General features: G+C 34.8%; 1 protein-coding gene across 5 annotated transcripts in view; it reads right to left on the minus strand.

Moving 5' to 3' along the window:
* Positions 1-860: 860 nt before the first annotated feature.
* The window catches only part of LOC123560705 (aquaporin AQPAe.a-like), a 115,837-nt gene continuing 97,563 nt past the window's right edge, over positions 861-19,134 (minus strand). For all 5 annotated transcript variants that reach the window (XM_053553152.1, XM_053553151.1, XM_053553153.1 and 2 more), the window contains exons 2-6: positions 18,391-18,578; positions 11,677-11,881; positions 10,365-10,454; positions 9,341-9,452; positions 861-8,816 (exon numbers count right to left, since the gene is read on the minus strand). In XM_053553152.1, the coding sequence (XP_053409127.1) occupies positions 8,716-8,816; positions 9,341-9,452; positions 10,365-10,454; positions 11,677-11,881; positions 18,391-18,578 (696 nt within the window). In that variant the 3' untranslated portion in view covers positions 861-8,715. The remainder of the gene's footprint in view (positions 8,817-9,340; positions 9,453-10,364; positions 10,455-11,676; positions 11,882-18,390; positions 18,579-19,134) is intronic.

Here is a 19,134-nt window from a genome sequence, read left to right on the forward strand (position 1 = left end):
TTTTTCCATTTTCTGGCCGATGCTTGATCTTTTAAATGAAAACAATATTTTTTTCAAACAACTTGAAATCATTCTTTCATTATGGTTGAGTGATGAATATTTTTTAGCAACTGAATGAAGTTCTGTATTCACTCCGGAAAGAAGTACTTCCTGTGAGCACCTATCCGCTAGGGTGCGCTTTTTAAAAACTTCCGAAGAAACTTTTCAAATCCATCACCAAGTGTGCAAGTATACTTGCGTTACCGTAAAGCTCGATTCTCGAGCAGGCCCTTTGGGCCTGCTCTTCGAGCTCGCTATAAACAAGGAAAAGATGCTAAATTCGCAAAATATATAGAACATGTAAACATGGCAGAGAAAATCTGTTACTTTTTTTTGTTTTTGTTTTTTTTGAAGTGTCTTAGATTCATATGGGATTTCAATATTTGGTGTGAACAAAGGATTTATAATAACTATGTTGTTTACAGAAGTGTAAGTTTTGGCATTTTTTGTTTTTGTTTTTTAGACGTGTGAGGGACCCTTTGCTTTAGATTATTGTATATAACATTTCTTTTCAAATACTGAGCGGAATCATGAGAAGGCCATTTTAAAACTGAAGACTTTCAGATAGTGTAGATCGCTTCTTACAGATTTAAAAGGCTCTCAGAGTACTTAACCGCTAATACAAAAAGGGTATTGCTTGGAGAAATATCGTCTATCATTAAAAGTCGCAATATTTTCTGAATTGTAGCTACAACAAAACATCAAACAAACACTGTATATGATAATATATAATTCTCAAGTCAAAATAAGAGCATGTAGGGGTTCCAAAATCCCTTTTTCAAAACGCCAAGCATTAGTGTGAGAAACAACGAACAAAGAGGTTGTTTAATAAGTTTTACTTCTTAACAAGAATTAATATTCTATATCAAGAATTTATACACTATATTGTTGCTATGTATATATGCAAGTGAATTAACAACATGCTTTACAGTCAAGACTGGAATAATATTCTCTGCATAACAATGAGTTATACTTTTAGAAATCATATATCATACCTTTACACAATTTGTAATATGTTCTTAAGAAGTGTTTTCTCTTCAGATCACTTTTTCATTGTATGAACATAACGCAAAACATTCAACGACATATGAGCCGTACCGTGAGAAAACCGACATAGTGGCGTTTGCGACCAGCATGGATCCAGTCTAACCTGCGCATCCGTCCAGTCTGGTCAGGTAACGGTTTCTATAATTGCAATAGGGTTTGAAAGCGAACAGCATCCTGGCCAGACTGCGTGGATGTGCAGGTTGGTCTGGATCCATGCTAGTCGCAAATGAACTATGTTGGTTTTCTCACGGTGCGGCTCAGTATTATGTATATTTTTCCTTTAAAACATTACATCAATAAATTTCATTAAGAGCATTAGCTCGCATTGATCGTTTTACAAGTAAACACAACACAAATATGAAAAAGAAGAAAAGACCACATCGCAGAGAAGTTTCAAGTTATGTAATGATACTGTGTCTTTGTCCTGTACGTGACACTGTTTATTTATTCTGATTTTTTAAAATTCTGTTTATGCAGCAAGCCATAGAAGTTCTGATACATGTATAACATTAATATGACTAAGGCAAGAAAAGGAAGTAACAAATGCTACTGTAAAATGTATGGTGATAAGCCCTTTTACAATCGAACGCTACACTTTCCTTTTTGATTGTGTCATATGATCCCGTAACTGGCATTTTTCAAAGTTCAATGGGACTGAAATCTTTGGATATTTGTCTTCTGCATTGTTTCTTCGGGCCTCTCATACGTTTTTCTTTTGCAAAGCATTCTACATAGGCACTGAGTGCATGCGTATATGGTTCAGTTTTGCATTTTTATAATTGTATCGATTCATTTCTCTGTTTTACAGATTGTATTTGAGGGATTCAGTTGGCGGGCATAAACTTTTTACACTGCATTGCAGCTTTAAAAAGTGCTAGGGGTAAGGGTGAGGCTAGATGCGCATCAGTAATCGATTCTAATTCGCTATTGATGTTCTGCCACTGACCGTTCTCAGTCAGACCAGACTGTGTTCTTTCATTTGTTTGTCCTTGATCAGAGAATCATTGTCAAGTTTGGAAAAACTTTGAAAGCTGCATATAAGCTTAGAAATAATACATATGAATAAGTAATAAATCTTATGTTCTTCTGTTCTGGTAATACGTTCACAACGTTCTAGTTATGACAGGTATATATCTGCGCGTCTATCTTGTATTTTACTTTCGCACAAGATAGACAACAGCAAGAAATATTGCTATTATATGCATGTTCACATGTCATTTCGTTTCGAACATGTTTGATATCCATACATCCTGAATGTTCTAGTATATAGTTATATATATGTAAACATGTAAATTTGCATAGGTTATTAGAATAAAACTTGATTCTGTTTAACATTAAATTGTATAGTAAACCTTTTTTTTAAAGATCATGATGCCTATTTATACATATAAATGCTTATATTAAATACATAATGCTTAGGAGTATGTGACCACGTTGTCTATGACAAATGTTTATTTTGTTTGTAATGTTCGTTGCCAAAGCCATGTGAATGATGATGTACGATAAAAGTATTTGTTATTGTTGTTGATGTCTATATGTTTTACTTTGTTTATGTATGCCAGGCCCCCCCCCCCCAAAGCTAGGAGAGGGGGGGGGGCAAACTATAGTTTGCCCCCCCCCCCCCCCCAATATTTTGGAAAAGAGATATAACTTGTAGTCTAATATAACATTTACTTAGCATCATATAATTCTTTTCAACCCGGTTTCTGATTTGCATTTGGCCTTCCCTTGTTGTATGTATTCTGATTTGTCTTTTTCCGTAGTGTGAGTACTGAACGTCTGCAAAATCTATGTAGGCCTAACTATTAAGCCTGTTTACCCATGTAAACGTTATGTAATTTTTTGGTTTTCATTGTCCATTCAAGGGAAATGATATTTCCACAACTTTATATCACAATTAGACAAATGCGCTAATTGATTGTATGTCCAGGGCTTCAACAGAAGAATGTAAAAAAATGGCACACTTAATTAGAGCAATAGATAATATGACTGATTAAGACAGTTCAGTGCCTAGGCGTATGTATATCATCAGAATAACTCAATGATTGCTTAAACATAGAGGCTTGAGGGAGCCTATGGCCCATTTGGCCCCTGTACAAGGCTTTGAGGCCTTGTCATGAATAATGTACCGGGGATACCTTGCCGCCCACCCCCCCACCCCCACCCGCCGGTCAAAAAGGTTTGGCCCCCCCAAAGTTAAACTCGCTCCTACGCCCATGTTCAAAGAAGCGATATATTCAGTACGAGCTGCAGATCATTCAAGCTCCCCATGGTAATGTGATTTTGGTCAGTAATTCTCTAGTTTCTTCAAACATTCGAGTAAACCGACGTGTGAAGTCGGTTTTGAACTCGGATGTTCACTTTCGGGTTCATTTTCTGTCTCTTAAAATCATTCTGTTGACTTTTCATTGGTTTACCGCGAGAATAGTATCACAAGCTACAATTTGAAATATATATCATGGCGTAAATTCATGTTTAAAGGGAGCTTTATGCCAAAATTAGCGATGTACGCCCTATAAAACGGCGCGTCTACAGAAGTACGCCACATAAAAAGGCCGTTATCTTTATCTAAAATGCAACAGTTACTATCATTATTGTAAGGAATTTCCGGGGAGGATAACTAAACCCCACCTCTGCGTACTATGATAAATTCCTAGCAAAAAAGTCTCTTTAAAATATTAATTTTAATGCCGAATGTTATCAAATAAACTTGACTAAATATATGAAATAGCTGTGTTTGTAGAGTTACATTCACTATTAGATATCATGTATAATAATATTCAGTCAGTTGTCCATAAGCATTTACCTGGCACTCATTAATCTTCGCCAATATTTTCGGGCGTTTACGTTAGCTTACGAAAGAATCGTATCCTGAAAATAATTACATATGTAGAAAACTCATTACACGATGGCGTAGTGGTTACGCAATGCTATTGGCATTGATTTTATTCTTATATTATTTCACGTGCATGTAACATATTTTACGAATTTTAATTTTCATTTGTAGATTTGAGCCGCAACATCAGAAAACAAACATGCAGTGGCTTTGCGACATACAGACAGCCTGCGCATGCGCGCATTCTGGTCAGGATCCATGCTATTCGCTTATGGTTTCTCTAATTGCAATAGGCTTTGAAAGCGAACAGCATGGATTCTGACCAGACTGCGCGGATATGCAAGCTGTTCTGAATCCATGCTGAAAGCCAATATGTTGGTTTTCTCATAGCGAGGCTCATTTTTACTTTCTGGAATCACTTACAACAGGAAATATGTCTTTCTTTCTTCTTAGATACTTTAAAAGAAAAATCGACAATTTCTTCCACTGTTATCTTGGAAACAAATGTTTTACATTCAGGAAATGAACAAGAAATGATGATTATTAGTTTGATCAGATAAGTAGGGGAGAACGCTGTTGAACCACGGGTTGGTTGTGTCACACGTGACTTATAATATTTATTGAAGAGCTTAGTCGTCATTTGCAAAAATCTTAAAAACGCCATTTTTTCAAATACTCTTCTTGGAAAGCACAAGCATTGTTAACAAAAGGACAACGAAACTGTGTTTGAAATACCGGTTTTGACCGCTATAAGTAATTTTTGACGTATTACACATTTGTGTTCTGACAGTTCGTTATCATGTAGATATATCAACATAAGATATATTATGAAATTCAGCATTTCACTAAGGTTAAATGCCATGTACTTTCATACTGCTATACCATACTGAAAGGTAAGGGTGTACCCCGCACAGTGTACCCCGCATACTGTCACAACCTACCCCAGACGCGGGGCATGATGTGAAGTTACAGGCCATGTTCACACTAGCAGTATTCGTTTTGTCCGCACTCTACCTGAAAATACGACATTATGTTACTTGTGAAATACATTTTCAGTTTTTAATTCGTTTTAGGTTCCGACACCGAAGATTACTTTACGAAAATTTATGGAATGTTCATGATTCCCAAGTAAAAACTTTAATGGGCAATTCTATACCGGATTGTTTATACAAAACAAGCATGTTTATTTTATCTTTCGAATAATCAATATTACTGTTATTACATTATGCAATTCCAAAACCGTTTATAATTGTTAAAAAGTGTAATTAAAATGAAAGAATAGATGCAAGTGAAGACATACGTAATCAGTTGCTATAAATATAACGGCCTTTTTATGTGGCGTACTTCTGTAGACGTGTTGTTTTATGGGGCGTACATCACTAATTTTGGCATAAAGCTCCCCTAAAACATGAATTTACGCCATGATATATATTTTTATTTGTAACTTGTTATACTGTTCTTGCGTTAAACAGATGAAAAATCAACAGAATGATTTTAAGAGACAGAAAATGAACCTGGAAGTGAACGTCCGAGTTCGAAACCGACTTCACACGTCAGTTTACTCGAATGTTTGATGAAACTAGAGAATGACTGACCAAAATCACATTACCATGGGGAGGTTGAATGATCTGCAGCTCGTACTGAATATATCGCTTCTTTGAATATGTTGAATTTCGATGAAAATGAGTAGTTTTTCTTACCGCACCACATAGGATGTTGACAAAATCAACAGGAAATGCCGGTAATGGAGCGTACAATATACCATGTATGTAGCGTACTCGCCGTAAATGCAACGTATACGCTGGACACGGTGATTACGAAAAAAAAATAGATCTATAATAGTAAACTAATTTGTGTCGTGAAAAGAAAGCAAGTTATACGAAAAAAAAACAACATAAAATACATTTTGATTCTAATACTTTTGAATTTCATTTGTGACACACAACTAGCAGTTGGAGTCAGACACGTTTTCTATACCATAAAATCAGGTATAAACCAGGCACAAAAATCATCAAAATTTCTTTGATTTTCTGTTACGTCACTGGCATTTAAGCCACGCGGTGCTTTGATCTTAGGCACATATTATCTTTTCATATATATTTGAAAACTGATGAGCAAACGGACACACGACAAAGCTACAGCAGACTAGTAGTTCTAATACGGTTTTCAACCAGTAGGGAAAAGCAACAAATATATCATTTCATATAACATATGATATAAAAACAAAAATCATTAGTCATCATAGTGTAATGTTCACTAACACCAACATACTAGACATGAAAAGAAAATATGTAAGAACGTACAATACGACCAGACACTACAATAACAGCAACCTCGATGAGACTGAGCTAATTGCAAAATACTCGTCTCGCTCCCTAACACTATACGCAGAACTTAATTATAATTCTAACACGACCAGCAAATAACCTACATACATGTAGAGCAAAATCTATCTCGGGTTATTCTGCAATATACCACTCGCGTGCAATGACATCATCCGATCCAGGTGCGTAGCGCGGTCGTAAAAAGTAGTTACTATTTTTTTCTAACACTGTTGATACTAGTATGTCGTGTTAGAATCGAAATAATAAGTTCCCAAGTGTGATTTATCATAGAATAACCCGAGTTTTTCGTTCTTATGCGAAACAATATATCACTCAGAACTCAAAACTCGGGTTTTCTACGATAAACCACGTTTGGGAACTTATTATTTCTTAAATAAAAGCCGTTGAGACAAAATACGGGACTATTTTTATAGCTATGTAATAAAGGCTACTGGAAAGCGTAAAAAGGAGAAAAAAGCCTTTAAAGTAAAAGTTATTAAAGCAACTAATTATATCTAATACTTATATCTAATATATGTTTAAGATAAAGCCACCATTCTTAATAGTTAAAACAACTGGAAGAAATAAAATGTGTACAAGTCATTATACGAGAATTCGAAACGTTTAACAAATCACCATGGTAAACTTCTAAATCTATATCACCAATCCAAAATATCACAAGATAATGACGTAGATACTATCAAATGAGTGAAGCTTCATTTTTTAATCTATTTAACGAAATAAAAAAATAAATATTATGCGAAAAACAAGAGTTTTAAAGAGAAAGTACTGCAAACTACACTAGTCTATTAATTATTTATATTCTTGTCTGCTGATTAGGGAAATCAGCATGATTTGCCTTGCCTTATTTAGGTAAGAATCTCTGTCGTACTGAATAACTCTACCTAAATAACGGACCTTTCATTCTTAAAAGTACAAAAAAAAAATAACATCGCTGACCTCGAAATCATGGACTAAAGTACATGAATACTCAATAAACAAACAATTTAGCAAAACATCTATCGTGACTCTACATCGCCCCTGAGCTTAAAACGTTTCGTTATCAATGTTATGCAAATGAAATAAACCAATCTTGTTAGAATTCAGTCATTTGCTTTATTTAGCGGTAAACAATACAAATTTAATGGATCCGGTCATTAGCATATTGATGATATAAACACACGTTCGTATGATAACACCTGCCGAGTAGGAAATGATGTGAATCACTGTGGGGAATCACATGATCCAAATAATCTCAAACCAAAGTTACATTTTGAAGAAAATGAATAAATTTCTTATCATGATGAGATACGAAATTTAAACATAGCCTGTCATATGACTAATGAAAATTGTTAAATTATCATGTTGTTGACAATAATGATAGATATCCTGTAATTACAAACACTAAGGAAAATAAGAAGTATCAGTTTCTTGAAGTGGTCCAGATAGTCAGAAGGTGATTGTGATTGAAATATATGTAGTGTTATGATACATATGTGTTGCCATATGATAGGCTGTATTTTAGATTTACAGCAAAAGCTGTATCATAATTATCCCATATTATTCATATATTTATTTTGGTTTAGAGATTATTTTGATCATGTGATTCCCCGTAGTGTGAATGTTTGTGTGACCAAATTTGAATACAATAGAAAAATAGACAAAGCAACATATGTATATAACTTTACTCATTTTATACAAATGTATCGATATATCGATATTTTACAACAACAACAACATTTTCTTTACCCATGTATTTAAACTACAATATGGGGATAAAATAACAATGTAAACATATAATACAATCAGTCCGGTACAAGGTTAAGTACTTTAACTAGAGTAATATTTTCTTTTGTCGACGTAAAATAATATGTTTTTTTCTTTAAAGTGAAAAAGGAAAACGTCTAATAATAACCCCAAAAATCTGATACTGAGAAAAAATATAGCTTTGTAGATACATCAGTAGTATAGGAATTGCAGGACATCGAGGTGTATAGATACACACGCGCTTACTTTGTTTTAACATGCTATCTACAGGCTTTTTCTGATAAAAAGCTACCGAGTATATTTTCTTTTACGTTTGCGAATTATTACAGTGCAAGGTTATTTATAGATTGACGAAAGGCACAAATATGCAAAACGTCTACATATAAGCCGCGTCATGAGAAACCAACATAGTACGTTTGCGACCAGCATAGATCAAGACCAGCCTGCGCATCCGCGCAGTCTGGTCAGGATCCATGCTGTTCGCTTTCAAAGCCTATTGCAATTAGAGAGACCTTTAGCGAACAGCATGGATCCTGACCAGACTGCGTGGATGTTGGTCGCAAACGCACTATGTTGGTTTTCTCATGGTGCGGCTCAATTATGTTTTCCAACACAAATGATGCTAAAAGCACTTTAAACAACATATACATTATTAGTGAGTTGTGCCCTCAGCCACGAATGCACTTGTGCAGGGTTTATGTATTACAGGTGAACTTGTAGTGACTTTTCATCATTGCCAGTGTTCATGCTTTTGTCGTCCTTGAAGTAAGTTCGTGGAATAACAATCATGTCATGTGATTCCACTGTAATGTAGAAATATAACACTATCGCTAATTGTTAATTATTATGTAATGATTTCTGGTTTGGTCTTAGGAATTAAAAAGCAACAACAACAACAAAAAACATGCTCATTACACAATTAAAGAATGCATATACAAAATACATTTCGCTTCAAAAATTAGAAAAAAACGTGTATAGAAAATCTAATTGCGGATAACCTGTCCTTGGAAATCCCCTGGGGGTTCATCTAACGAATCAAAATTCATAAATTTACAGTTAATCTGGTAAAATTAACTAAATATATTTATATGAGCCGCGCCATGAGAAAACCAACATAGTGCGTTAGCGACCAGCATGGATCCTAACCGGTCAGGATCCATGCTGTTCGCTTTTAAAGTCTGTTGCAATTAGAGAAACAATTAGCGAACAGCATGGATCCTGACTAGACTGCGCAGGCTGCTCTGGATCCATGCTGGTTGCAAACGCATTATGTTGGTGGTTTTCTCATGGCGCGGCTCATATGTTGTTACTGAAGTATTATGCATACTCATTTTGTTTGTGGCTTCGGCTACAGTCATTTTTCCTCTGTATGGGCTAAACAAATACTTGTAAACAACGGCTGCTATAACTCCTCCAAGTAATGGTCCTACCCAGTATACCTAAAAGATATATACAAACTTTGCAATAATATCATATGTGTTATACCAGATTTATATAACTTGTTTGCCATAATACACTTGTTCAAATGTGTTTAACGTATCAATAAGAATCACTGACGTTTATAGATATAAAAATTTGCTATTACTGATACAAAAGATTAATTTGACAAGAGTTTCAAACACAAATTTAAAAATTCGTTCTTATGTCGAAGGTAGCTTTCACAATCTAGAACTTTATATTGTCACGGCCAATGTTGCCTTTTTGTTTGTAACATGTTTACTCCCATCTGCGTACTGTTACTAAATGCTTATGGCGTGTCTTTGGGCATAAATTACGTCATGTCGTTTAACAATTTCGTTGTTGGAACTTTACAAACGGTTTGTTATTATTCATGCTACATGTATCTGGAATTGATTACAAGAGTCTGTCCCATTTATGTTTTTATTATTTTTAAAGGCATATCATGACTAATAAAGTCAAATAGATAGACGTGTATTAAAGAAACGCGAACCATAAATACGACTATTGTGCAGAAAACTGGACCCATCATTGTTTTATACAAAGTATCTGATAAACATGTCACATTTATTGTTTTATTTTATCTCGCGTGCTAGTATAAAAAGTTTTTGATATATTTTAAAATTGCTTTGGCAGCTACATAATGTCATTTACAAAACTTTATAATGCCATACAGAGAAATTTCAATTAATGTTATCTGCCAGTTTGTGACTAAATAAAATCGCTAAATATCAATGTTTTTTTTCTTCGATCTTAGCATCAGTATTATAAAAATAGACTGTTAGACTTGAACATTAAATCACTTAATAATAACTAATTAAAGTACCTTGCATTCTAATTGCGCTTAATTTATTTCATAGGAAGAAAATTTGATAGTTTTCACAAAGATTTACCCAGTGTTTATCGAATGAATCATCAGCAGTCGAAATCGCAGACGAAGCCAGTGAACGAGCTGGGTTCATGCTTGCTCCAGTAAACGGAATCTGAAATTGACAAAACAAGAAGAGAAATATATTTATTTGGCAAAAAAACATCACAATATAGACAGGAATTTTACAGCGGACAAAAGTTTAGCAAAATTTAAAATTCCAGGGGCAATATTCATATTAAATTAAATAGCTTGACGTCAAATACTGATGAAAAGGGATGTTGGTCCGAGTACTATATATTTTGCACACGAGACCAAACCTTCTATAAGACAGGTGAATACCTAATTGCAATATAATTCATTAAAATCTCTCTCTCTCTCTCTCTCTCTCTCTCTCTCTCTCTCTGTGATAAAAATCAGGTTGATAATAAAGATTATCTTATTCAATTTGAGGCATTCATTTTGTGAGTATTTAGAATCTTTTTTTGAATTGCCGCTAAATGTACCACACCCATCAAAACATTATATTACTGCTACTAAACGTACCACGCCTATAAAGCATTGTATTTACTGCCTCTAAATGTACCAAGTCCACTTAAACAATGCATTTCTTGCCGCTAAATGTACCACGCCTGTCAAGCATTATATTTACTGCCTCTAAATGTACCAAGTCCACTTAAACAATGCATTTATTGTCGCTAAATGTACCTCATTCATCAAATCATTATATTACTGCTTCTAAATGTACCATGCCTATCAAGCATTATATTTACTGCTTCTAAATGTACCAAACCCATCAAAACAATGCATTTATTGCTTCTAAATGTACCAAGCCCATCAAAACAATGCATTTATTGCTTCTAAATGTACCAAGCCCATCAAAACAATGTATTTATTGCTTCTAAATGTACCAAGCCCATCAAAACAATGTATTTATTGCTTCTAAATGTACCAAACCCTTAAAATATCATATTTTCTGCTTCTTAATGTATCACTTCCATCCAAACATTATATTTACTGCTTCTTAATGTACCACTTCCATCCAAACATTATATTACTGCTTCTTATTGTATCACTTCCATTCAAACATTATATTACTGCTTCTTATTGTATCACTTCCATCCAAACATCATTTTACTGCTTCTTATTGTATCACTTCCATACAAACATTATATTACTGCTTCTTATTGTATCACTTCCATCCAAACATTATATTACTGCTTCTTAATGTATCACTTCCATCCAAACATTATATTACTGCTTCTTATTGTATCACTTCCATCCAAACATTCTATTTACTGCTTCTAATTATATCAAACCCACAGAAATTTACTTACTGCTGCTAAATGCACAACGCCCACTGTGAGCCCAATACCAAGGGCGGGGCTCCCAAGTAGGGCTCTGTTGGAATCTGTTGTACCAAATATTGACATTACAAGGATGAAGGTAAATACAAACTCGCACATAAAACCTTGACCCTCTGTAAGTTCGCTGTTCACCGATGTCAAGCCAAGATTACCGTGTAACGCTGATGGAGTCACCCTGTAATTAATCCATCATATCAATAGTTATACATTCTGTGAAAATACGTCTTGTGGAAGAAAAAACGACGTATAGATAAGTAACTTTTATTTCCAATCCCATACCAAATGGTGATATATTTTTACAGAAAAAATGTTGATCAGTTTTACCAGGCGCTTCATTTTCACATTTTTAATACAGAATCATTAAAATGTATATACTTATCAAAATCATATGAATCAGTTAGACAGTATCATAAAGAATAGATATCTACATTTATAGAGGCATAAAACAGTATCACCTTACTCAAAGTTAGCTATCATATGATATAGCATTAGATATATAGTCTTTTCCGTTGACCTTATGACTGACAAATGGCCAGTGGTAAGACAAATGGTCACTGATAAATAGTCGCAATAACTCGAGGGAATAACCAAAACACATTGGCCTGTAGTAGTTACGTCATAACGTCGTAACGTGATAACGTTGTGAGGTCATAAAATGTGACGTCATTACTTAAACAGTAGATAACTTTTCCTAGGTGTCTTATACAGACTACCATTTGTTTTATACATAAAAAAACGACACAGAACACACGCACTATATCCTGTTTTTGTTTTGTATTTATACTGTATCTACAGTTACCATCAAATTAAATACATTTCTGAATTTGAAACAAATTGACATAAATCCGTAGTCAAAAACTAAAAAAAAACAAAAAACAAAAACAAACTGATAAGCTTTAGCAAAAAAAACAAACTTTCGTTTAGTTCATTATTAATCAGTTTATCTTTGAGTGTCAGTAATAATAAATACAATGTTAGAACATCTGATATCTTAATGATAAGGCAGGACTTCAAACAAATGTCCTAAATAGATATAAAACGGGTTGATTTCGTATTGGGATGTGTGTTTATTTTATTTGTCTGGAGTTTGTTTAATTCGGTCATGCAACAACAGTCACCTAAGTTTACCAATGTCCCAACTGTATCTTATTATTGTGAAATCATTAATATTTGTGGTGAACTTATTTTCGTGGATTTCGTGGTTGAGTCAATCCACGTAATTTAATCCAGATGAACAAGTAAAATTCCCATTCATTTTATCCCATTACAATGAAATCATTAATATTCGCGGGGAAATAATTTTCGTAGATTTCGTGGTTGAGTCAATCCACGAAATTTAATCCCATTCATTTTATGTTCAAAAATTGAAATCCACGAATTCATGTCACCGAGAAATTGCCGTTTTGACCAAAACCATGAAATTTCATGCCCACGAAATTCAATTATTTTACAGTATTTTATCTGTATAAGTAACCGGCAATTTCCTAGCTGGAATCAGATATAGAATACAAATTATAGGTTCAGTCGTATTATATTCTACCACATCTTTAAGGAGAAATTTATGTCTTTATTTTTAGTTTAATTTAGTTTTATAAGATCGATGATGACTGACTTCTAAAATGCCAGAAACCAGAACTTGTTTTGTTTTCATAGTAATATTTACAAGAACAGCTTCATTAATGCTGATATTTTTGATATTTTATTATTATGCATTTATTAAAGTTTAATGCGCCAATCACATTAATACTTTGAGCAGCTTTCATTTCTGTATAAATGGTTATTAGCTGACCGAATATGGACCTTATATTTCGTTTGCATCAAGTGGAAATCAATCAATTCCAATAAACAGGTATGAAATATATTATAAGAATGTGTCCATTACTGGAGATGAAAGGATCAGTTTGATTGACCACATTACGAATTAGGTTCCAATAAAAGGTCAGGACAATATAAGGAACTTATAAATAACAGGCAGGTAAGCCGACATTGTTTTCATTTAATCGTCGGTGACCTTACCTCGACGTATAGATTAAATGATTTCAAGATTTTCAAGATTTTATTTATAAACACCAGTAGGTCATCGACCCATGTAGCAAATACATACATATACATATATGGCGGCAGTAATGGGTACTTGATATATATATATGAGCCGCGCCATGAGAAAACCAACATAGTGGCTGTGCGACCAGCATGGATCCAGACCAGACTGCGCATCCGCGCAGTCTGGTCAGGGTCCATGCTGTTCGCTTCCTATAGCAATTATAGAAACCATTAGCGAACAGCATGGATCCTGACCAGACTGCGCGGATGCGCAGGCTGGTCTGGATCCATGTTGGTCGCAAAACCACTATATTGGTTTTACCATGGCACGGCTCATATAATGATTGCTGGACAAAGATTAGCATCGTTATGTAACATCTTATTGACCTTTAGCATTTTACAATTCAAACAGTATTTCATTTCTGTAAAGTTAATACAGTAACAGCATATGAAGGCAGCAATGATGACATAACAATTATAAATATATAATGTAGGTAAACGAACACAAAAGGGACAGAAAAACAACTTTATATAACATGTATATCGGTATCAAATCTTTGGAAACGTTCAATATTGAATTAAATACAAAGGACCAAATTATATATATAGGTAATTACTACTAACAGAGAAAATACAAATTAATATAATTAAAATTAATTCCAGCCTGGTTATAAAAAGGGGAAAGGGTGGAGTACAGTTAGTGCCTTTAATCATTACTGGACCCGGAAGAAGTTATCTAAATACATATTAATCAGATATACATAAAATATACATTATGTTGATACTTTCCGAAACGAGGGGGACAAAAATGAAAACGCAAAGGGGGTTTTGTCCTCCTTGTAAAAAGCGCGAAAGGGGTTTTGTCCGCCTTGTAAAATTGAAATCATGTTTCATTTTCATGCATGACTTCTGCATCCGCATTTTGTTTTTATAAATGCGTCTACCCATAAATTGCGAATGTATCCGGTTTTATCAAAAACCATTGATATATCTTTTTCACACGAAAGTAATCTTTTCCAATAAAATGTAAATCAGACCTAATTTTGGCAAACAAAAATCCAAACTGCGTAATTTGCTTTTGTGTTCCGGTATCCTGTTCTAGAACTAGGACCAGCTTTCATCAATAAAATTGTTTCCTTATATAATTTAGAATGAACAGTGTTCTCACTGTCATCACTGTCTGTTTGCGTGCGTGCGTCTGTGTTTCTATTTAAGGCGGGCCTTTTTGGCAAAGTGTGGCTCTGGCTGTATTTGTTGTGTTGCAAAGAATATACCCTTACCTTTTCCAAGATAATTACAGGAACAAATAAATCTATTTCAAAAACGAATTTGATAAATTTTATGCAGATGATATTGTTAAACAAAGAACTTGAAATAGCCGCCTAACTCCCTTTAAGCTTTGCATTTCATTGCATTTTTTTTACACTTTTTCATTTTCGCGGTGTCGAATTTAATTGTACGCACAGGTGTAATTCGCAATTTTCGAGTAATGTGAGCTGCACCGATCTTGTTATGCCGCAGATCATATAAAGGGGTGCACAAGAGAGACTTAAACTTGTCCGTGTCACTTATTATATACCCGCAACCAGTTAACCTAAACAGTGTTACTGTGTTTGAGTGTAGCTGTAGAAAATGAAAATTTTCTATTAATCAGTCATATGTTATATGAGCCGTGCCATGAGAAAACCAACATAGTGGTAATGCGACCAGCATGGATCCAGACCAGCCTGCGCATCCGCGCAGTCTGGTCAGGCTCCATGCTGTTCGCTTTTAAAGCCTATTGGAATTGGAGAAACTATTAGCGAACAGCATGGATCCTGACCAGACTGCGCGGATGCGCAGGCTGGTCTGGATCCATGCTGGTCGCAAACCCATTATGTTGATTTTCTCATGGCACGGCTCATATTTCTTTGTTGGAGGTCTACATTTAAAGTCTTAAGGCGACTATCCAGAAATATCCTTTGTGTCCCTCTGTACATTATTTCAGGTAAAAGAGGGTATTTTAATTGTCTTTTTTAATTTTAGTTTCATATAATTGTCTGGCTTAGTCTCATTCTCCCTGCCCACATCATCCGCCTTTCTCCGCCACCCCACCCCACTCATAAACTCCCCCTCTCCCTCTTCAAACAAGAGGTCCAAGATGGCCCTAGGTCGCTCACCTAATAAACACACCATAACAGTGTAAAACATGTTTGACCTAGTGATTTCATGGAAACAAATATTCTGACCAATTTTCATTAAGATTGGACCAAAAAATTGGTCTCTTGCGATAAAACAAGCATTTTGTTAGATATGACCTAGTTTTCGACCCTAGATGACCCATGTTCAAACTCGACCTAGATTTCATCAAGGCAATCATTCTGACCAAAATTCATGAAGATCAACTGAAAAATACAGCCTCTATCACATACACAAGTTTTTTCTTTGATTTGACCTAGTGACCTAGTTTTTGACCTCAGATGACCCATATTCAAATTCAACCTAGATTTCATTAAGGCAATCATCCTGACCAAATTTCATAAAAATCAATTGAAAAAAACAGTCTCTATCGCATGCACAAGATTTTTCTTTAATTTGATCTAGTGACCTAGTTTTTGACCTCAGATAACCCATATTCAAACTCGACCTAGATTTCATCAAGGCAATCACTCTGACCAAATTTCATGAAGATCAATTGAAAAATACATCCTCTATTGCATACACAATGTTTTTCTTCGATTTGACCTAGTGACCTAGTTTTTGATCCCAGATAACCCATTTTCGAACTCTGCCTAGATTTTATCAAGGTTATCATTCTGACTAAAATTCATGAAGATCAATTGAAAAATACAGCCTCTATCGCATACACAAGGTTTTTCCTTGATTTGACCTAATGACCTAGTTTTTGACCCCAGATGATCCATTTTCGAATTCTGCCTAGACTTTATCAAAGTTATCATTCTGACTCAAATTCATGAAGATCAATTGAAAAATACCGCCTCTATCGCATACACAATGTTTTTCTTTGATTTGACCTAGTGACCTAGTTTTTGACCCGAGATGACCCATTTTCGAATTCGGCCTAGATTTCATCAAGGTTTTCATTCTGACCAATATTCATGAAGAATAACTAAAAAATACAGCATCCATCGCATACACAAGGTTTTTCTTTGATTTGACCTAGTGACCTAGTTTTTGACCTGAGATGACCCATTTTCAAACTCGGCCTAAATTTCATCAAGGTTATCATTCTGACCAATATTCTTGAAGATCAATTGAAAAATACAGCCTCTATCGCATACACAAGGTTTTTCCTTGATTTGACCTAGTGACCTAGTTTTTGATCTGAGATGACCCACTTTCAAACTCGGCCTAAATTTCATCAAGGTTATTATTCTGACCAATTTTCATGAAGAATAATTGAAAAATACAGCCTCCATCGCATACACAAGGTTTTTCTTTGATTTGACCTGGTGACCTAGTTTTTGATCCTAGATGACCCATTTTCAAACTCGGCCTAGATTTTATCAAGGCAATCATTCTGATCAATATTCATGAAGATCAATTGAAAAATACAGCCTCTATCGCATACACAATGTTTTTCTTTGATTTGACCTAGTGACCTAGTTTTTGACCCGAGATGACCCATTTTCGAACTCGGCCTAGATTTCATCAAGGCAATCATTCTGATCAATATTCATGAAGATTAATTGAAAAATACAGCCTCTATCGCATACACAAGCTAAATGTTGACAGACAGACGACAGACAGACGACAGACGCCGGACATCGAGCGATCAGAAAAACTCACCTGAGCATTGCTCAGGTGAGCTAAAAATGTAAAATATTTTCTATTAATTGCCTTGGTATTTGTGTCTTATATTTCTGAGTCATCATTCACCCCGTTCCCAATCCATACCCAACCCCGGCAAACACACAACGCCATTATCAAATCGTATTTAGTTAGTAGAAACTCAAAATATTTTTGTGCTAAAACACTGGCCCTATTACAAAATAATTTCACAGATATTTTTCTTGCGCGATTGTCCAAGCAAGGTGTGGAACTCAAGTGAGCGATGTAGGGCCACCAAGGCCTTCTCGTTTCTATACGTTACAGCACTTCACTTGTTATTAAAATATTTATTGGTATAACATAAAACTGTTAATTCTTCTTCCCTCGGAAAAGTATACAAGAATGTATGAGTGTGACTTCCGTCGGGCTTAAAGCTAACACCACATTATTTTATTATTGAAAAGTCACGTTAATTATGTAAAATAAAATTTTGAAATATACACAAGAAATTGTTTATATATGTCATATTGTCAAATAGGAAGTGCGACATTTAGCGTTGGTGTTGCGACATATAATGGTGGGCAAACTTTTGAGACATTTAACATTAATGGTGCGACATTTAGCGGCAGATGCTGTTGCGACATTTAGCGGTGGTTGTGACGTTTAACGTCAACCTTGCGACATTTAACGGTGGTTGCGACATTTTCCGTTATACTAAAACTGGCAACATATGTATCTGTTTAAAGTGGCCTAAATCTAGAATGAATAATCTATGTAACTATGTGTATGTGAAGATTGATCTAACTTAGTGAGTGGCTGCATACAAATATTTGAAAAGACGTGTTTTCAAAATATAGTGACTAAGTTTACCCTTTTAATAGCAGAGAGCCCAAAATACCGCCAACACACTGAGCAACTATGTACAGGACAGCACGGGAAGGTGTTATCTCCATGGCAACCGCCATCGCTAAGGAAACAGCCGGATTCATGTGACCTCCAGACACGTGACCAAACATTTGGATACAGACAGCTATCATCAAGCCAAAGGTAAACGCTATCTGCAAAAGAAATTTCAAACATAAAAAACGTGATTTACCGCCATCAACTGAACCTAAATAGCGTTTGAAAAATTATTTCTCTGTGTGCAATGGTTTACTACTGTTATTTCAGAAAATCAGAATCACGAGTACTCAGTACTTTATTTAGTTCTGGGGGAATAATGGCAGGGCCCATTAGGTGGGAAAAGCCACGTACGTCATAACGACTAAGATAGGTGAAAAGCGTCATGACATAAATAGTACCTTTCATAAAATTCATATGTTTCAAATGTTCAAGGAAAACTGAATTAAAACCATATCTTTCATAAATATGCAGATGTTAGATGAACTGAAGGCATTCTATTACCCGATTGAGGTAGAGCCTAATTTCATATTATATTAAGCAACCATCCAAACATGCTATGGTTATAGAAAAGGCACTATTTTCAATAATCTACATATCGTTTACTATCAGAGGAAGTTTAATTCAATAATTATTTTTACTAAGTAAATCCAAACCCTTGAAAACAATTACTCATAGTGAGAATTAATATAATTATGTTCTCTTACCAGTCCG

Source organism: Mercenaria mercenaria, chromosome 10 (genome assembly GCF_021730395.1).
Source record: "Mercenaria mercenaria strain notata chromosome 10, MADL_Memer_1, whole genome shotgun sequence".
Lineage (NCBI taxonomy): Eukaryota > Metazoa > Mollusca > Bivalvia > Venerida > Veneridae > Mercenaria > Mercenaria mercenaria.